At 39.1% G+C, this 22000-nt stretch overlaps 1 protein-coding gene across 1 annotated transcript; it reads left to right on the forward strand.

Annotated features, from left to right (window-relative positions):
• The first annotated feature begins 14258 nt into the window (after positions 1-14258).
• Positions 14259-21770, forward strand: ppp5c (protein phosphatase 5, catalytic subunit). The gene is made up of 13 exons (XM_085430757.1): positions 14259-14370; positions 16089-16330; positions 16953-17100; positions 17215-17336; positions 17446-17511; positions 17719-17817; positions 17964-18069; positions 18678-18820; positions 19134-19221; positions 19326-19366; positions 19484-19662; positions 19750-19831; positions 20533-21770. Exons 1-13 carry the CDS (start codon positions 14274-14276, stop codon positions 20593-20595), a joined length of 1476 nt encoding a protein of 491 aa, XP_085286883.1. The 5' UTR covers positions 14259-14273; the 3' UTR covers positions 20596-21770.
• Positions 21771-22000: the final 230 nt, after the last annotated feature.

A 22000-nucleotide genomic window follows, 5' to 3' on the forward strand; every position in this document is an offset into this window, starting at 1 on the left:
TAACTAAAACATTTTTAGAGTACAGTCATGTTAGGTAAAAAAAAATAAGATGAAAATGTAACGCTAGTTGAGATAAAACTGTGACTTCAATTTGAAACTAAGAGTGATTTGAAGTTCAGGGCCGTTGCCGTACTTGACAGACTGGGACCCCACCCCTTGCACCTCCTTTTCCTTCTACACTTCAGTGTGTGACTACTTCTCTTTCTTGATGTCTTTCACAATCAGTTTTTTTAAAACACTACTTGTACTTGTGTACTTGTACAATGACTTTCCAGTGTCGGGGAACAGATCGGCCGATGGAAAAGCTTGGCTTATGGCACCATGTGGACTATTTCAGGCCAACTGCAGGGCAATTATGGGATGACTGAAGAACAGCAGCAACAAGTCCTATTTGGCTTCACCAGTGGCAAAGAATGCTCGGATGTACAGGTTCTTTAGTTGCACTGTCTTAACCTGAAGGGATGGATGCCTTTCCAGTTTTTATGCTATCTCTGTACACCACACCCCCACCGTCCCAACCCCACCCCTCTCACTCTGTACTCAAGGGATTATTGTCAGCCCATGAGGCTGAATTGGGAATGAGGAGAGCAGGTCCAGACCCGTTGGTAAGTCCCAGACTTAAGGGCAGTGACTACATGGAAAATTAAACACACATACTGTGCACATGCATATGAAAACACTGAACCCACTGACACACAGACACAGCTCAAGCACACCAACATCAAATGCCTTACATAAGCTTTGTGCTAGTGACTCGTGTGGGGGATGCTTGTGCTGTTAACAAAGTGACAGTGATCAGTGCTATCTTGTTCCAAGGCTGGTCATGTTACCCAGAAAGCACAGCAATTTTCCCCCAATGAAAGAACACACAAAGCGCCTGTTTGGAAAGGCAGCTAAACAAAGTATAATGAAACATCATCAAAAATAATTGAATCCTCTTCAGTCTCACCTCTCAAAATGATTCTGAGTGATCTGTTGCCAGGTCATAATCTTGCCAAAGTACAATGTGTACCGTGTTATCGTGACAGGGGAAATGTAATTGGAATGTTAATGGGGCTTTTTTTTCACCAAGAAAACAGGATCATTGCCCAACCTAAACAAGGAAAACCCAAGATCTGATGCAGGAGACAAGATCATTAACATTAGACACTAAAGGTGCTTGAACTTGAATTTTGCTTTTTTCACTTTCCCTCCTAAAGATGAAACAAAGAGTAAGAATGTCAAGAGACTCATAAATCTATCTGTGGTGCTAATGGAACAGCCCTATGGGGGAAGTAAAACTTAAGTAGCCTTGTTCCTCCAAGTGATGTTCATTTCTCAGCAGCTGCTTCCTCTCAAGCCCTCTGGCTTTTCATGGGACTGAATTAAACTGCTGACACCTCCTGCTAAAAATGAAGCACATCGCAGAATTCGGCCCACCCGAAGAAAAATAAAGGATTGAACTGAACACAATTCAACCCAACAGAGAAGATTTAAGACAGATGGCGGCAGCTTTTGAAGGTCAAGCAGGTGTTCTTTTACAGCTAAGTCCATGTGTTGAGTTTATACAACTGCATGAGTAACAAGAAAATTGTTCTGTTGTTGCTATTCATCAATTTTGACACAACTGGTCCTTTAATTACATCCAAGTGCAGTGTTTAACCCTTTTATATCTGTTGATGTGATGACTTTCGAAGCATTCTACCTGTATGCTACTTATCTAGGTTCATAATGCAGTCATGCTAAATGTGAGCTCATTCGTCATGCCGCTGGTCTTGAAATGTTATTTTGGGTTCGCGTCTTATTACAACATCCATGAAATGTGCGATTATACGTCCACCAGTCTTCCAGCACAACTGCTCATTAAAAGTGGAGCAGGAAAGCGACCTGGTATAATTCCTGTGAACTCAGACGGAGCTGACTGCGACCTTAATAACAGACGCTGATGTCCTGCTGCAGCTCAGCTCTGCCTTGCAAACACACAGCTGTGCAAATCCATTGTTGCTCCAGGTGCTGAATCTGTGTGCAAACACACACAAATACACAAACATCAACAAACATGCCTTTCTGTTTAAAGACGCAGTTTTGCAGTTTAAGATTTTGGTTTTATTTTCGCATCAGTTTTACACAAGTCTAATTAAATTCGAGATTTCTCTCTTAAAATAACAGGGTAATTATGTTACCATACTTACTGATATAAGGGGTCAGGCTGAACAAATTTACCACAGTACTGACTTTAATTTTGTACATGTTTAACTTACTTTTATGCCTAACTTATTTTTTGCTTCGCTGTACAGGCAAGATTTGAAATAACTTTAGTGTAGATATATATGTTACTGCTCTACCTGTATTTTTATTAAATAAAATGTTTCTGATACATATAAATTAAACTTTGATTTATAAGTCCCCAGAATACCTGGGTGTACAGATCAACAGAATATTGACAAGTTTACTGGAACATGTTAGACATGAGCTGACAGCGATTTCCTTCTCCACCTGTCAGGCTTTTATTGCCATCTTTTTCCTTCACACCTGCAGTAGATGTTTATCACAGTCAGCCGCCCATATCGCTCGCTTCGCCTCCTCTTTTCTCTCCTTTTCTCTCTGATCTTTTTGTTAGCCGCTGCCAGCTCTTTGAAGAGTCCCTGAAAGTTTTGTGTTATCACCTGCACGACACAAAGCAAGTGATAGGGGATGAAAAAAGATGAGTGACTAAATGAGGGACAGAGACAGAATAAAATACCACACACGTTTTTCTTTCTAGCTTTTTTTCCCTACAAGCTAAAAAGAAACTAGGGTAGAACAAACATTTTTAAAAGAGAGTAGTTAATTTCCACTTCACCAGATGGCCGCTGTGCTCCTTTGTCATGTAAATAACCAGTAGCTAGCGTCATAGCTTAAAATTCTAAGGATCAAAGACTGAGGAAAAACAAAAAAAAAGCCTCTTCAAAGTGAAGCCCACAAAGGGAAAGTATGATAAACCATATGACAGTGAGTGTGGTTATAAAGCACGCTGGGCCCTGACTCATTTGCTGGACCTCTGTAAGTAAGAAATGTTTTCTAAAAAAGGAAAGGTACCAATTACATCTCTGGACTGGCTCCTTCTCGTGGCACCGCCCCTCCGTTTCCTTCCTTCCTCCTCTCTCTCTCTCCCTCTGTGTGTGTGTGTGTGTGTCCCTGGACACACAGGGACAGATATGCCGCTATAAACAGCTACCATGTCCCTGGGTAATAAACAGAGGAGAGGACCTGGCTCATGGCTCTGAAAAAACAACAATGTCCGAGCAGGATCTACACCCAGAGGAGAGGCAGTCTCTAAATAGCAGTTTAATCATACAATCCCAACTGAAGAACATACCCCAGTGGGTGATGGTGACGGCAATGGGGAAGACGAATTGGTGAGGGGTGGTGTTTGAGGGAACCTTAATTCCCCTGGTGAATCACTATCAAGCATTTATTGCAATAGCATCTGTTGCTCAATGACTTTATAATTGAAAAACTCCAAACATCATTCTGGGCTCTATAAAAACTAAACGCTTCTAATCTAGATCTAGATATCCTGCTGTATTGGGCTGGCTTGTAAAGTCCGAACACAGCAGTAATTTTAATTGTATATCAGTTGTTGTTGTTGTTGTTGTTGTTGTTGTTTTGGTTGCTTGGGAAAAGAATAATTCTCAAACAAGCTGTTGACCAGATGGCCTTGATATAGTCTAAATGTTTATTTCTAACAATAATTTAGGTCTAACACTCAGTCTTCTGCTAGCTCTGTATTGTTCACCACCATCTGCTGTATAAAAATCTAGCTTTTGCAAGACGTTTGACTTACTAGTCTAGCGGCATAAATACTGCAATCTTTTTATTTTGGTAAACAGCTGCCTGCTGTTGTTGGACAAAAGGTTGATTGAAAGCAAAGCAATGTTTTGGCCACTATTTTCAGGGGATTTTCCACTCTGAATGACACTTTTCCCATGAACCACTAGTTTAGTTCATTCACTGAATAGCTCAACTGTCCTGATATAGTTTTTAAATAAAAACACTTGTCCCAGTTCCAGTACTTCTTTTGGAGTTTTTTTTTTTAACCATTTTGCCTTATGACCACCTTTTAGTTGGAGAAAACAGTCATTATGAAAACACACCTGTGTAAAGTAAAAAGTTAATGATTTTAGGCAGATGCAGCCATGCGGCTTCAGAATCCAGTGGAATAGAGGCATGCTGGGAAAGCGTACAAGGCATAATCTCTTTACAGACCCCATAGTAAGCTTGGCCGAACCAAGGCTGTGACCCATACCTTGGGCGTAAAAGTTCATTCACACACTATTACTCATCCTACTACTTCACTTCATCCACGCACCCTCACGTCCACATAGACACACACACGCACACACACTAAAACACGGGCAAGGCTGCTGACTCCTATTAAGTGAGGTGTGACTGAACTCACAAATCACACATTGGTGTTAAACTGACATGGTGGACAGAAAGAAATATCATCCCGAGAACATGCACACACAAATTTGGGTTAAATCACACAGTAATATAACTCTTCTTATTGGATAAATGGGAGGTTAGGGAGGTGTGAGGTTTTCAAGGTTAGCTCTGCACAGGGTCTGTTTTAGATTAGTCTGCCATAGTCTGTGGCCTACTGTGTCAGTGGAGCTCTCAGCTGTATTGATAGGTGCAAGGGTTATGACAGCAGAGAGAAAAACTTGGCAGCCTGTTCCTCCATTGCCTTCCCTCAGAGGGATACTGGTCAGCACGCTCCCACCCCTCCTTTCTCTCCCCACTAGCTCTGAATTCCCCAATGAACAACACATTCCTCCTTCCCAGTACCACTGTTTATGACACGGTATCCTTTGAAGCAACATGTGAGTGTTTGTGTACGTGTAAGTAGATGGGTGTGCAAGTGTGTGTGTGTGTGTGTGTGTGTGTGTGTGTGTGTGTGTGTGTGTGTGTGTGTGTGTGTGTGTGTGTGTGTGTGTGCGCGCACAGCCTTGAGCAACTGAGCCTTGGTAAATGCATAAATGTTCCAGCATGACAATAACAAAGTTGGACTGTGAGTTTAATAAAGGTCTAAGTGTTCTGTGGAACACCTGAGCAGGTATGATAAGGGCATACATCTGTGTGACAGCTGTTTCCTTGCATCCCTCAAGTGATGGCAAAATCTAGAATCTAGGCCAATTGAATTACACATTGAGATGGAGAGTCCATGAGAGCAATGGGTGGAGGAAAAAGCTGTGAGTCATCACCAAACTTGGGATGCGCTCATTTTAAAAGGCAGAGAGAGAGGGGGGAAAACTGGGTGTTGAGACAAAGAAAAACAAACGAGTTGCTTTTCTAATTAAAGCAGCCCTAAAGGAGAGGGTGGGGGTGTTAGGGAGCTGGGAGGGGGGCAGAGGTCAAAGCTAGCTGAGTCATTTCTAAAAACACCCATTTCCTGTGATTGGGGCGCTTCAGGAGCGGGCAGAAATTACTTGTGGTTTATGCAAACCCTCCTCACATTTCCTCCCAATCAATGCACTCTGACACGCAACGGTAATACGCATTTACCATGTTTTATTCAGGCACACATTGATGAGTAGACCTGGAAAATGTATAGAAGGTGCATCCGAAAATGCAAAAAAATGCCTTTTTTTTCCTCTCTCTCTTTTTTTTTTTTTTTTAGATCTTTGCACTTTTTATAACAAGTCTTCTTCATAAAAGTTTTATTCCACTATTTTATAGCAGCTTTGTAATATTGTTATATAGAGTTCTAACCTTACAAAGTATCAGTCAAAAGTTTGTCCCAAACCTTTGATGTATGTTTGAATATGTGTATAAAATAGTAAATGTTATTAGCTGCATGATTAAACATAACTAAAAAAAAGTCAGTGTTTCTAGAAAATCAGCAATGGAACAGATATATAAAAAAATACCAATTTTTTATAGATCATATTTGTTTTTATATTTTTTATTAATAACAACATTCCACATCTTAAAGCATGGCAAAACCTTTTGTGTTTTAATAGTTTTATAGAGTTCAACTTAAATATGTCATTATAACTAAACAAGATTCTGAACTTGGATTACATTTTTGTTCTTGATATTTTTGCAAATTAGTACAAATTTAACAAGATATATTAACTTAGTTGAATATAAAATATTGAACAAAAGCCTTGAGCCATTCCTCGTTTCTTTTTCCTTATATTTTGCTTTTCAGAGGTTAGAACTCTTGTAATGCTCTAGGATCGTTTTTGGTTTTTTTTGTCATTTTCAGTCTAATTCTTGCACCTAATTATTTTCAGAGCACTGTTTATTTGATATGTTAAGCCAGATGATGTGCATCATTCAATCATAAAAAAGACTCAAACTAGACTTGTATCTGCACATAACACACAACTTGGCAAAGAAACTATTTTAAACTCTATATTAGACACTTTGTTACTAGCAACCACAAAAGCATATAACTTGTTCACATTTCTTTTGCCCAATCTATAAAAAATGCTAAACAACACAAAACAACAAAAAACAGGGAGATTCCCAAAGAGCTATTGGCAAAAAAAAAAAAAAAAGAAAGAAAAAAAAGCAGAGGGCAGAAGAAGAAGTCTGAAAGCAGTACCTGAAAGTCATGTTCTTGAAAAATAAGAAAAAAATATCCAGCAAAGAGGACATGAGAGATACAAATGGCCCTTCGGCTGAGCTACTGTTTGCTGGAGTGTCGTGAGAAATGACTTCAGGGGAATGGTGGCTGTCAAGAAACCATTCTTAAGGAAGGGAAACAGGGAGAAATGACACAATAATTGTACTGAAAATTATTAGCAACGCATCTTACACTGCGATGAATCAAAACTAGAAATCCTTAATTAAAATTGCCATCTTATATAGACTAAATCAGAAAAAGGGTGCAACACATTGGAGGCTCTGGAGGTCTGAAGCTGTATTTAAGTTAGTGGTGTTGGGGATTTTTGGATGGAAATGAACGCTGAAAAGTACGGTCAGATTTTGATGCACTGTGCAATATCACCTGGAAGGCTTTAGACAGAAAACAGAACAAAAGGCAGCCAACATCAAAATAAGAGCTTTTAATGTTCTTCAAGAAGCCTGGAAAACTATTCCTGAAGACTGCTTAAATATTATAAGAAAGCTTGTCTAGCAGAGTTCAGGCAGTGTTGAACAATGGAAGTAGTCAGTTGGTGACGTTCCCTGTCCAGTCTGAGTAAAAAAAAAAAAAAGAAATGTTGAAAAGATGCTTTCATTTTTAAAATAATTCATAACTAAAGGAGTTAATGAAGGGTTTTCCATAACATGATTTTGCTGCTTTTTTTTAAGTAAAGCTTTTTCTTCTGTTTTTGTTCTTTTGGTTTGGTCCTTTCTTTTTAGCCTGTAACAACCAAGATTTCTCCTCTCACAGGCCCGACAACAGCTTTGGCATCCTCACATATACACACGTGCTCAACACACAACCAGGGGGGAAAAAAGGCATTTTGTCAGAGAGGTATAACAGAACCCAGACTGTGAAAGAAGGCCCTAATTCAAGCCAGTCTATCCTAGCATCAGCACCACAGTCCCGCCCCTCTGGCACTGCTGAATCATCAAGACTCACCCTTAATGCACTGGAATGGCCGAGAGTTTCACACACACCGTGCCTTCCATAGTAGTATTTGTGACTAAATTAATTTGGAAGGCCGACTACTTGATGATAAAGGCAAAGATCATAAAGTCTGACTCATTCTACTGAGGTCCAGTGAGAAATTGGAAGATGATATCTGTGGTGGATTTTTGGTTCACAGCACCTGATGAACACATGTGACTAAACGACTGAGTGTGGTCCTCATTTTCCTTTAGATACACCCGCTGGTCTGCACTGCAAATAGGTAGAAAGGGCCATCTGGTGCAAAAGGCACCTACATCTAATGCTGCCTCCTCTGACTGGCCACCCAAGAGTTCAGGATGTGAACTAATACTTTGCTGTAATGAATTACTCCCTAGAGATATAAAAATAAAGTTAAGGGATGAGTCTGGAAGGCTCCCAAAGTGCTGTCAGTAGTCAATGCTAACTGACAGGAAAGTCCAACAGTAAGAGCAACAGGAAGAGGAAACTCTCCCCCACAACATCCTGGATGGCCTGCCCATGTGTGACTGAATATTTTCAGATATTGTTCAGGGTCTTTGTTTGTGCCTCATAGCTGGTATTGTCATGGCAAAGTTATAATGTCTAATTAGTGATTTGCAAACATCTGTGTGTACACTATAATGCTGTGGTTGGCAAAGTAATGTTATTCTACTGACAGATATTTACAGCTTGTTTTGAATACTTCTAACTGTCTGCTCCGCTGCTTGTTTGTTACAGCTATTCTAGTCTCTTGAGATAATTCCACCACATTAGAAGAAGTCTGGGGCAGATTTTTCAACAACCCGTCCCTCTTTCCACCTTATTTGCAGAGTTCTGTTGAAGTCTTCCTTTCCTTTCAAGTCCCATAGTCATCTAATGGTCAGAATGTGTGTACCCAGACATCCTGAGTCACTTATGATGCCGGTTCCTTTCTGTGGGAAAGCGTGACCATGTGTGCTGTGCTCAGTCGCTCATTGCTCATAAACAGTAGGAGCACAGCCTGCAATGTAAAATAAACTAGCCGCCACAACATGCTGTCACTACCGCTAACTAGCGTGAAAACAACAACCACAGAGCCAGATCAAAGGGGTGCAGCCGGTCACACAACTCCTCGGCTTACGTGCCACTCTCGCTTTGATAGATTATCCTCTTGCTCTTTCTCGCTTTACGATAGAAGGTTATTGTGTGATTTAAGATGTAAGTCTGTCAAAGAGTTGGCGTCACATCCAAGTGAATTGGCGGAGCTGGTAATGAACTCTAAAAAGGTGAAAGCCTGCGTGTGTTAGATGAAAACTTGCCAAGTTCACCATGATGGTTGATATCACAAGGCAATGAAGAGCAGCGTCATGGGTGGTCACTGTGTATAAATACTTTTTACTGAGGATGTTCCTCTCCTTGCCTTTCTTCATGCTCACATACAGACTATAACAAACTTTTCACCTCAAACATTCATAGCATGTTGATTCAGCATGTCTATTTCACATCCTCCGCTGTCTGCTATGCTCTATCTATCTGCATTCCTCCACATGAGCTTCTGTCTTTCTCTCTGAGGCGCAGAGTCATTGCCCTATTTGCTTGAATTTCTCATTTCCTGTTTGGGGTGTGTATCCGATCCCTTGTTCTCGTGCCCAGCACACATCAAACACTCAAAGCGAGAAAAAGAGACCGAAAGAAGGGCACACAGAAAGTATATAAGTGAGGGAATCGTGGCAAAATTTGAGGTGAATGGGAGAGGTTGACTTTGAAAGGAATCGGGCTGAAGATGTCAGGACAATGGAAAGGAAAAATCTTGACCACTGTCAGAGAAAGCAAATGGAAAACCAAAAAGGAGTAGGAAACACAAAGCGGTTAATTATAATATCCACAGATATGCCTCAAAAAAGGTCAGGCTCATGTCAAAGGCGTTGTTCATTCTGCAAGATCACGTTTCATCTTTATCTAATTTATAAGGAATCTGAGCTGATTTCACTTCCCTGTGCAATTTGTTTTTATTTACTCAAATTATCTGTTTAGTCAGTCATTTTCCAAATTTCCTTTAACAAGGCTGTGGTGCCAGTCAAACAGGAGGGGGTTGCTGAGCTATGGCCATTAAAAATACAGCTTCCCATAGTCTGCTTCACATTTCCATCATAAAGGACTGATTCCACTCAGGCTGTGTGTGGGCTTACACTCAGGTATGGAGTAGTGGTTTCAGTAGCTAAAGCAACTAACTGTAGTGTATTTGTTTCATGAGACAAAACTGCTTGTTTTACTGGAAAATATGCTGTCATTCGTTGTAGCACCAAATCTGATATTAAACTTATAACCCAGCTTTTAAAAACTGAAGTGAAGAAATAAAGCGAATGGAATCCTGATGCAAAGTTAAAGAGTTTCCATTTATTCTGCTAGTCGTTTTCATTTTTCATGGCCGGGTTTTTTGCAAAAAACAAAACAAAACATAGATTTTCTTTGTCTATGTATCAGAAAATGATAAAAAAAAAAAAGTCAACAAAAACAACTTAAAAAACAAATCAAAACTAAACATAAACTCAGCTACAACCGTTGTGTGTTTATATATCTTCAAGGTAAGGAAAGAACAATAATTACCAGTAAATGTTTGCCCTTTTGAATGACTTCATACTTAAAATCTGTGTTTGAATGGAAGAGTTACAAATTAAGAAATAAAACAAGCAATAAAAACCATCATCAACATGAAATCAGATGCTCATTTAAGGATTTCTAGTCATCAAAATTCAAACTGTAGCCGAAAGGTAAAATTTGTATTTTATACTTAGAAGAGCACTGCAAGAAATGCAAACAGACGCTCAACAGAATATAAACACTAACGATTTCTATACCCTCCTTCAGTCTCCACCCTAACCACTGTGGTTACAAGTCCAAGAAACACAGGAGAAAAACAGAAGAGGATTTTAATGTGGAAAGGTAAAGCAGCAGTGTTTTTTAAGCAGGTATGCATCACGTTTCTTTTCCATTTACATAAAATTTCCAACACTTTTCCTGAGGCACAAGTGAACATGCAATTTGTCATTCGGGGATGTTGGTTGACACACTAGCTGATGGCTACACCAATCAACAGGAGACTTTGTAATGCTGCTGTACAATGTGGGCAATCCCTGCAATTTATGACTCACACTGTCAGAAAAAAGCAGCAGGTTACAGTCAAAGCCAATGTCTAAACTAACCATGACGGAAATGAGAACTAGGATGGTAACTGAAGCTCATGGGGTTTTTTTTTATCACAACTTATCTTCAATTTGGCTTTAAGTCCTGTGCCCTGCCTACTAGAAAAACATGTGGTTCAAATAAACGTGACCCCCCACAGACTCCCTGAAGTCAAGCGCTCATTAGTGAATTATTTTCACAGAGTAGAGCAGAAGAAACTGTTGTTGTCTCAACTTATACATAATACTCGCCAGGTCTGATAAGATGGTTAAAGGGATATAGTAAAAGAGTTGGGGGGTAGGGCACAATCACACAATCGCTACTACTATGCGCTACAAAACAATAAATACTAAGAAGGTCTGGAACAAGCCTATGTAACAATATACTCCAAGCACTCTGAGACCTCATCATTTATTGGCTTGTGGAGCTGGAATGTCACTCACATTCCCACTGACCTTCATCAGTGTCTGTCTCTGGTTGCTCGTATATCTCTGTGCTCCTCCGTTTGTGTTTGTTTTAACTTTCTCAGGACCCCCCCCCCCACCAAAACGCCCATGCATCGTGCACCCGAGAGGACAGCAATTTCCCTCTTCCCTCCTCCCACCAAGCCAGACTTTCTCTACCTCTCTCCCTCCCACACTGTCTCTCCCACTCACTGTCTGCGTTTACTCTCATGTGTGGCTGACGCTATAACGTCAGCTCATACTCAGTCAATCTTGACGTGTTTTTTTTTTTAATATATTTTTTTTCCATCCCTGAAGCGCTACTAGTAAAACCATCACAGACACGCCATGGCTCAGAAAGGCGGGCGAGTCATTGGTAATCTTCTAAGAGAAAGTGAACTCACACTGAGGTTAGTAAGTGTATGGTAGAGGTCACGGACAGTGAGTCACCCAAGTACTTGGCCTCTTATTCTTCATGGTGGGATGTCGCTTGTGAGTCACTGCAACAGACTGGACTGGGTTGTATACTCTGTGTCATATGCTTTTCTTCACCATGTCAAGTTCTGTTGAACTTCTAACCCTAACCAGTTAAAACCCAAATACACCAAACTGCAAAGCTATATCTGAAAGGGCTGATGTTCTGGTACACAAGACATATGTGACTATGTACATTGCTACTAGAAAAGGAAAGGTGTTTCTATTTAAATTTAGGTTCATGTGACATTTTACAAGCCAATTATATGAGACTGAGGTGCATCAGATGTCATGTGTGAGTGAAAACATTGTGGAGCTATGCACCTGTGCCTTGTCCCCTCATTAGTGTGTCTTGTTGCGTGCATACAACAGTGACAGAGAGAAATGTAAACCCCACATAGCCTGGAGGCATATGTAACATAAACAAAGTAACTGTGCCAGAGGCTGTACTTTTTTGTTATTGAGCCAACAATTTATTAAATGGGGAATTTTCTGTAGCTCAGTCAGGTGCATATTTAAAGACAGGGTATTTAAAGCAGTTAATCCAGACAGACCATGGCAAATTGTCCCACATATGAATCATTAAGTCAGTCTTTCACTAATTATTCTTTTGAAACAAATTACTCATCATCTTAAAATTTCAATGGTTAACCTCACGCGAGGCTTAAGGCTGCCTACAAAACAAACCGGTTTTATGTCTATATCAGTGAATGTATTTACTGACCCCTGCTGGCTGATAACCTAAAATAACTCAAACGTGGATACAATTTGACATTGAAATTAGATTTGCAAGTCAAATGAAGAGCTGAACCAATATCAGCAAACACACAGTTTATGTGCAGTTTGTTACATAATGTGTCTCAGCTGAGTTAAATACAGATGCAGAATTAACTTTAATATGTGAAACTCAGAAATTGAGAAATATGTAAGAAAGAGAGGAAGGGAGAGTGAGAAAGGGTTATTTTCAAAGGTAAGGATTGTCCAGGAAGTAGATCTTTTAAAGGGGAAACTTAAAGCATAAAATCCTCATTTATTTTAGAGTTGTTGTTTGTTTTGTTTTTTAAATCAGTTATTGGATATTGAATCTATACATTACTGCGGAAATTTTGCTTTTGCACAACATTTTGGAAAACAAATTGAAGCCAAATTTTGCTTGCCTAAAGTTCATGGTGAAATTTAGGTTACACTGAGGGTAGCAAACCAATTTAAATAGAAGGTGATGATACTGATTACATTCACTCAGGGGAATTCTACCTGTCACATTAGCTTTAAAGTGTCTAAAGGATGAAAAGAATCTGTGACAGCTTATGTAACATCTGATTATCTCATTATTTTTTAAGGGAATACTGGAGTAGCAGCACAAGACAGCTGATCACAGCCTGCACACATATAAAAATCTCCTTGAATTGACAAAACAATTCACTATGCGACTTATTTCCAGGTGACTATTCTCTCACAGTTTCCCCAGCTACCAAATCCTACTTTAAATACTGTAGAAGGGAGAACAAACACTAGAGGGGCTTTTTATTTATTTATTTTTTATCACGGATGTGAACCTCAATTACAAAACCATACTTTCACTATTTACTGATAGGACACCAAAGGAAGTTATTAGTGGACACTGAAAAACACAAAAAACCCAACTAGCAAAATATTAATGTAACAAAGAAATGCATTTACTTTTTTAGGCACTCAAAGCACAAAACGTGCTTATTGCAAACTAGTCTAAAGCAGTGGTAGGAAACCATGTGTGTATGGGATTTGCATGTGTTTTCCACACTCACTGAAATCACTGCTCAGGTAACTAATCTTATAACCCCACAAGTTCCTCTTTTGATTTTTATTGGAATCTCAGCTGACTCTAAATTATATTAATTTCAGATAAATCAGAATAATTGGAATCTAATTTGGTTGTTATTGGGATCTTTTAAATTGTGGGTATTTTTGCTTTCATTTGCAAAGCACAAATATATATAGCACTTACATATTTATAATGCACTTATAACATGCATGTCTTCGGACCCTGGCAGAAAGACAGAGTACTAAGAGGAAATCACTACAGGTACTTTAGAGTGAGTCAAACATGCAAACTACACACAACGAGCCCCCTGCCAGGATTTGAACCAGAAGCCTTCTTAACTAAGGACAGCACTAACCACTCCACCACTATGCTAACCTGTTTCAGATCTCCTGGCACCCTCTCAGCTCGGTTCCTTGGGTGCACCATATATGATAACGGCTATGCTGTTTTAGTATTTTACTGTTTAGAAATTCTTCCACGATCAGTCAAACCAGATGGTGTCTGTCCCTGCAGAAACCTGGGCAAATGTGATGAGAACACAGATATCGCTCATGACAGTGTCAAGCTCTACCACTATCCCATAGAAATACACATGTAACTCATAATAAATCCAGAATTATTTATTCCAGAAATAATTTAACCCACATTGGTGGATCTGAAATTGGGTATAACATCAATGTTATTAACTTTGACCCGAACAGTGTGCAAGGGTTACATGTTGTAGTTTCGTAATGTCGCACGTATGATCACCCCGTAAAATTACTTTCAATATGACAAATGGTAAAAACTACACCTAACTTTGCGACCTTTACGACAGTCCATCCCAATGGCGCACATATCGGAAAACGGCAGTGAGAAGAAGATGGCGGAGGGAGGTAACGATGCCGAGCTACTCAAGGAGAAGGCGAATAAGTACTTTAAAGGTAATTTCTAAAACCTGTCAAGTCAGTGTGTTTTTTCAGTATTTTTTTTATAATTTGACACTGTGACCATTGGTTAGCAGCGGCGTGATTGTGTTGCAGTACACCTCAAGCAAAGCCGGTCGCAAATACTAAGCTAGTGTTGCTCAGAGAGCATGCTAATGGTAAACCCCATTCATTGGGATCCGCGGCACTGATGGGTAACAGCAGCTAGCTAGTAGCCACTACACTCAGCAGCGACAGCACCGACGTTAACCCATGCCGTCACTCGTGTCGTGTATATTACACCACCAACTTCCCTATTTATCCAATGTCTCGAAGTTATAAGGTTTATGACCATGCGCTGTGTTTAACAGTCACTGATTTGTTTCCATTTAGCCGCCGCAGCGGGTTAATATTGTAGTTTAAGGTGAGGTTCACATAGAACTAGAATTTTCTGTTAGCCGGCGGCTGCTTGAACAGGAAGAGCAGCGAGGCAGAGCTCCCTAAACTCATGGCAGCAGTTACGAAATCTTCAATGCAACTCAACTCTTATTCGTTTATCTGAAATGCAATTAGATTTCAAGTCACTGAAGAGGCGCTTTTAATATCGTACGATTAGCATTGAAACGTGGTAGTCACGTTGCGCCCCCATTCAAAACACATAGATAATGAAAGTGTCTGTTAAGCAACCGGCGCTAGGGTTTCTAGTTCATTTAGGTAGATTCCTTAGTAAATCAAAGCATATAAAATCCAGCTTGGACACAGTGGTGATCTGTGAAACATGCATATGAGGTTATCAGCCGTCATTCACATTTTGTATTAAGTACATTGTCCAGGATGTATTTTTCACGCCCACGACAGGTCTGTCTGTCGCTGGTTAATTGGGAAACTTCTGCGGGGTTGATACTGATGAGTCAGAGTACCGGTAGGTGCAAAGAAAAGACTGTTATGTGAGGGACGGGGTGGTATTTTTCTGCTTTATAATTCATATAACCATGTTAGACATGCACTCCCCGGGGTTGCAGTCCCATTACTTTCCTAATATAAGACACATTTTTTCCTGGTGTCAGATTCTAGAATAGAATTGTCATTTTACATGTACAATGAAATTGTGGGTGCTCCACACCAACTGTGCTGGAATGAAATATAAATGGTAGATAGCAGGAATAAATAGCCAACAGGAGAAATATATACAATCAAGAGGGATATATAAACAAGAGAAATATATGGCACACATTAGAAAGCAAATATGGTCTAGAACTAGTACGTTTTGGCAGTTTTATTTTCTTAGTTGTATATATTGCAAAACTTGTAAAACCTGCTTTAGTTTGTTGTCTGTTTGTAAAGGTGGGGATATGATTTCTTCATAAACAATGCTGAATTAAAAAAAAAAATTCTTAATATGTTTGGTGACTGGTCTGCATATAGTTTATGCCCTTCAAAATAAACCCATTAAATATATATGTGTATATATTATGTTTGTGTGTGTGTCTGTGTGTATAAATAGTTATGTTAAATAATCGTGATTGACCAAAATGATCAACAATTTATTTTTGCTATAATTCAACAGTCCTATGATTAAGAAAACCATGTATCATGGCAGTGATATACACTGCTAAACACACACCATTGTAGTTTTTACAATTTCTTTCACTAGTGGGTAACTCATTACGTTATGTTTGAGTGTATGATCAAGGTCCAGTTAAACTCCAACTTTGTTTTTTCTTTTCCTTATTCAGAAAAAGACTATGAAAATGCAATCAAGTACTACTCAGAAGCCTTGGAACTCAATCCATCCAATGCCATATACTACAGCAACCGAAGCCTGGCATACCTACGCACAGAGTGCTATGGTTATGCCCTGGCGGATGCCACAAAGGCCCTGGAAGTAGACAAAAACTACATTAAGGGATATTACCGCCGTGCCACCTCCAACATGGCACTGGGCAAATTTAAAGCTGCACTAAAAGACTACGAAACGGTAAGAAGCAATAGCATTTTTTATTATTAGAAGACACATCATGTACACTTGCCATCCAGTCTAACCTTGAATAGAACAAAGTACAGAGCTCTCCACTTCCATCTGTTGCTCTGTCACCACCAGTTAGGCTCTTTGTGTTGCCTTAACAGCACAAAGTGGGGATTATCCTGTAATCCTGTCATGATGCCAATTAGATCCAGTTTGAAGGCTCTCATACCACAGTTAATGGGGTTTGTGCCTTCCTCATAATAAGCAATATAATTTAAATATAACGATAGACCTTAGGGATCTCTGAAGTTCTGTCTTAGTCTCTAGTTTATTGCACAAACCAGACCACTAACCATGATATTTCAAAAAGCATATTCAACGCTTCTGTAAGCAAAGAAGGGTTGGGGCTAGATTTAAATGTGTATAACTCTTAAGAGATATGGGACAGAACATCATGTGACTAAAACCATTGTTCATTTTACGTATGTTAATTGAGAGATTTGATCCTTTATGTTTCTGTTTCTATTTATATTCTCAGCTTTGCATCTATACAAAGTCCTTGTCCCTATGTATGCTTTAATGCCAGTTAAAGGTTAACCAGGGTGTTTATTTCATGTCTCTGTCCTGATAATAGGTAGTGAGGGTTCGACCGAATGACAAGGATGCAAGGATGAAGTATCAAGAATGTAACAAGATTGTGAAACAGAAGGCTTTTGAGAGAGCCATTGCCAGCGACGAGACAAAGAAATCTGTTGTTGACTCTTTGGACATTGAAAACATGAGTATGTTTGCTTTCTTATTTGAGGAATATACATTAGTGTCATATAATAATATTTAATTCAGAAGGTAATAAGGTGAAAGATGTGATGTGAACCATATTAATCTTGACTGTGCAGCGATTGAGGATGACTATACAGGCCCAAAACTTGAAGACGGGAAGGTAACATTGAAGTTCATGAAAGAGATGATGGATTGGTTCAAAGATCAGAAGAAACTGCACAGAAAGTGTGCTTATCAGGTAACCATAGTTATTTATATGACATATAGTAGAGTAAGACAAGGAAATGGAAATATGTGTATGCTTCAAATTAAACTGGTATGTATGTATGTATTTCTTTTTTTCCCAGATTTTGGTGCAAGTTAAAGATGTTCTGTCAAAACTGCCAAGTCTTGTTGAAATCACGTTAAAAGAGGTGAGGATTTTTCTTCATATACTCAAGAATGAAGTGAAGTTTTTTAGTTCACAAGTAATGAGTACAAAATTAGAGCGTGGTCATATTTTCTAAGTGCTAACACTAACAAAACCCATAATGGGAGTACAGGTAGTAGATGATTGTACATGGCCATTTTTTAAAGTTCTCCATTCTTTGTTAAAGATGTTCTGTTTCTCTTTGTCACAGACAGAAAAAATAACTATTTGTGGAGACACTCATGGCCAATACTACGATCTCCTCAACATCTTCAAGTTGAACGGCTTACCTTCTGACACCAACCCTTATGTATCCTTTGTTTTTGCTGACGCTCACACACATTGGTTTTAAATTTGTGTTCACTGGAGTACTTTTCTGTGTCTAAAATTGTAACAGTCAGATGCCACAAACTTGTCCAGAACTTGTGCGTCATAATGCTTAACCACAGCATTCAGCTGTTCAATGGTGACTTTGTGGATCGTGGCTCTTTCTCTGTTGAGGTCATTCTTACCCTTTTTGGCTTCAAGCTGCTCTACCCCAACAACTTCCACTTGCTTAGAGGTGAGAGCGCTCAAGAGTGTTGTGCATGGATCTCAGGCTGCTGTAACGTGCCATATTGTACATCATGATAACTACATATCTCTGTTGGCATTGGGTTTAAAGGCATCTACTGCAAAGTCCTATAATTTATCAGTAATTTAACACCTTTCATGATTAACTGAACATATTGATAGAATATCAAACAACAACTGCTATGGCATTATGTTCAAATAGTCTATGTATTGTAAAAATATTGTTTTGAAGAATAGTCAACTAAACAAGAAAGGTTCATGTTTTACTTTAATGGAATACAGACCACTAACCACACAAATTTGTACCATTAGATGGTGCAACATGTCAGTGCAACATTTATTTAACCACACAAGAAACTGGGAGTAAATTCTAGTTCATAGCAGCAATGTGGTGAATGGCAGAAGTTGTTAAATAGGGGGTGAAATGCTGTCACCTAGTGGTGAAAGTTTAAATTCTGCAGAAGGTAATCGCAAACAACTCTTCTAAAGAGCGATACCCAGAAGTCTTTTGCTGGATAATTGATCCTCCATAGTAATGACTGATTAAAATATTTAAGTGTCCTGTGTAATCCGCAGTAACCACTTTTAAATCTGCAGGTAACCATGAGACGGACAACATGAACCAGATGTATGGATTTGAAGGGGAGGTCAAAGCCAAGTACACAGCCCAGATGTTTCAGCTTTTCAGCGAGGTCTTCCAGTGGCTTCCTCTTGCACAGTGTATCAACAATAAAGTACTGGTAAGCTTTGAGAATGTGAACTAAAAGGTGACACTGGCGAGTAATTTATTTGTGCTTAAGGTGTGAATATGTATGGATTTAATTCTTATGGTTGTCATTTAAGTGGAAGTTAATTCAAAATGATGAGATATAAAGTATATAGGAGTATGCTAATGTATGTAATTTCTGTCACCTCAGTTATGCTTCTGAAATAGTATGTGTTGTTAAGATAACTTACTGATTACTATTTTTTTGTATTCATCACTTTTCTTGCACAATGTTTCATGTGTTTTTATTGCTGTACTCACAGTTCTAATTAAATTCTCCATGTCAGGTTATGCACGGTGGGCTGTTCAGTGAAGATGGTGTCACATTGGAAGACTTAAGGAAGATTGACAGGAATAGACAGCCTCCAGACTCAGGTGGGGCCAGACTCTTAAGTCATTATCAGTTTAAATTGCTATAAGAAATAACCTTTAAAAGGGATGACAAGTATAATTTAACACTTTTCCCCATGCGTTCACAGGTCCTATGTGTGACCTCCTCTGGTCAGATCCACAGCCACAGGTGAGTTCTCACCCACAGGTTTATACTGAAGCATAATTCAGTGCTTCCTACAGATCTGGATGCAATTTGTGGCAGTACCTGCTTTATAGTTTGTGTCTCTCTCTCCCTCTTACACAGAATGGCCGGTCGATCAGTAAGCGAGGGGTGAGTTGCCAGTTTGGGCCCGATGTGACGGAGCGCTTCCTGGAGCAGAACAAGCTGGATTTCATTGTGCGTAGTCATGAGGTCAAAGCTGAGGGGTACGAGGTCACTCACTCAGGGAAGTGCATCACCGTGTTCTCAGCACCCAACTACTGGTAAGTAATCAAGTTACCTAACTTAAGTGTTGACTGTTAAAAAAGTGGCACATTTTAACTGTTGTATTCTCCTTTTTTTTCCCTCAGTGATCAGATGGGAAACAAAGGAGCATATATCCACCTCAGGGGATCAGACCTCAAACCAGAATTTCACCAGTTCACAGCTGTGGTTAGTGTCCTGTTATCTTGAGTTTAATAAAATCAATATAATATAATAATAATAATGATGATGATATAGAAATAAATAGTTATTTAATAAATAAAACAGTGCAGGCAGTGTCTCCTAAAAGATTAAAAATTTACCCGTAATACATAAAGTGCATGTTGAGGTTTAGTCAGTAAGGTACATCACTTTCAGGTCCTTAATTAAAAGAAGCGATATCTCAGATGTTTCTACATGAAACAGGGATTGAATTGCGCTAATGGAAAAGTGGTTGAAGTGTAACAAAAACTTAAAAGTACTTCATTCTCATTAACAAAAATTTTAAAGATAAGAAACCTAGAAACAACATTGATATTATATCACTTAAGTGGATATTTTAATGAAGATCATCACTATACAAATTTTGAATATGTGGTTAGCTTAATGCACAGTGACATCTGCTGGACTACTGAGATGAACTTCTCCCTCATGTTTAGGCCATTTTTTTCCCTATTCCTAATTTATAAGTAATCTGACAATTTGTGAAAATGATGCATTAGAAATCATAACACCCTGAGATGAGCAGTAGAGTCATATATTATCCTAACCAAGTGGAATAAAGCCGAAAACATTAAACTACTATTAACTGCTAAAAGTTTAGCTAGTAGTGTCTTAAGAGTTTTAAAAATCTTCTTAAATTGGAATCTAATTCTCATCTCCTTTTACAGCCTCATCCGAATGTCAAGCCCATGGCATATGCCAACACGCTAATGCAGTTGGGGATGATGTAGAGACCCATCTAATCTGTCTGTGACACTGATGACCTCTCATCGGATCCGAACCATCCCAGCCACCTCGTTCCTTCCAGCGCTCGGACATGCTGTTGTTCATGCTTAGCCTAAGGGATCCCTCTCCCTAAAAAACTTCAGCTAGTTGTACGCATAAAGTGTGTGGTTTAGTTCGGATGGGAAGAGATCACTTAGACCAGCCCAGTCCAGGCCTGGATATACTCCTTCACATTACCGGCTAAAACTGAAAAATTACAATTTCCGTTGTCCCTTTGCCTGCTTTTGTGTTCCATCAGTGGGTACAAAAACAACCACAACATTTTCTGACGAGTTTCCTTCAAGCTGCTTTGTTTCTAAATATGTGAGCTCCTCAGACGGCATCATATAGCTGGTATTTACCAAAGATCTGTAATGAAAATGATTGTTCAGTTTTTGCAAGGTGCATCTTGTGACTCTGAAACCTAGCATTGTATACTGTTGGCCTGCATACACAGAGATTAGAGCTTTGGAAACTGGTTGAAAAGCAGCATGTCTATCAGTGTTTCTCAAACCACTCTGCAGTATGTCGGTTTATTTCTCACAAATCCAAAATCTTATTACATGTATGATTCCAGTCTAAAAAACAGATATTGAGTCTCTGGGTACACACTGAAAGGTGCTGTTTGCCATTAGTGGTGTATTTAGCTGGTTCGGTCACGTGCACTGCTTCCCAGTAAGGAAGATACTGCTGCTCTCCATGTGTTCATCTCCTCGGTCGTCATTGTGCCACTGACCCAGCGGTTCCCGCACAGTCCACTCTCTCCAAACTAGCTTGTAAAGCAAACACTGTTGGCACTCTAGTCTCCAATACATGTTCAATTACCAGTGACTTATTAACCCCGTATGTGAATTTCTTCAGTACACAAACATCAGAAATGCAATCCTGTCTTGAAACGCACAGCTGCATTGTCCAGTGGCCCTCAACTTTTTAGATAAAGAAATACACTGATGTGTATGTATATAACTGTATCATTTAAAGATTCTGTGTAATGTTTGGAGAAAAATATTGAATAAAAAAGCCAGTCCAGTGATTTTAGAAACATGCCTATATCTTTATTTACGTCAGCTAATAGTCTAAGCTTGCAGCTTTGCAGTTTCAACAAGCTTCAAATATATTACCTTGTTTTGTTTAATTACAATGATCAGATTGTTTTTTCAATAAAATACTTAATATATGTTTCAGAAACAGCAAAGGCTACAAATAAGAATGCTATGGAAAGTATAGATCACAAAGGACTGGAAAAGCAATGGAAGACAGCAGGTTTGATAAGTTTTTTTTCTTCAAAAATTATTCATTTTGTTTCTGATTTCATATCCATGGAAAATATGGAAGATGGCAAGGAGTATTAAATTGGAGACTAAATGAAGT

The sequence above is a fragment of the Copadichromis virginalis genome, linkage group LG14 (assembly GCF_057382275.1).
Source record: "Copadichromis virginalis isolate Kocher_CV1m ecotype Utaka linkage group LG14, C_Virginalis_male_GT1.1, whole genome shotgun sequence".
In the NCBI taxonomy this organism is placed as follows: domain Eukaryota; kingdom Metazoa; phylum Chordata; class Actinopteri; order Cichliformes; family Cichlidae; genus Copadichromis; species Copadichromis virginalis.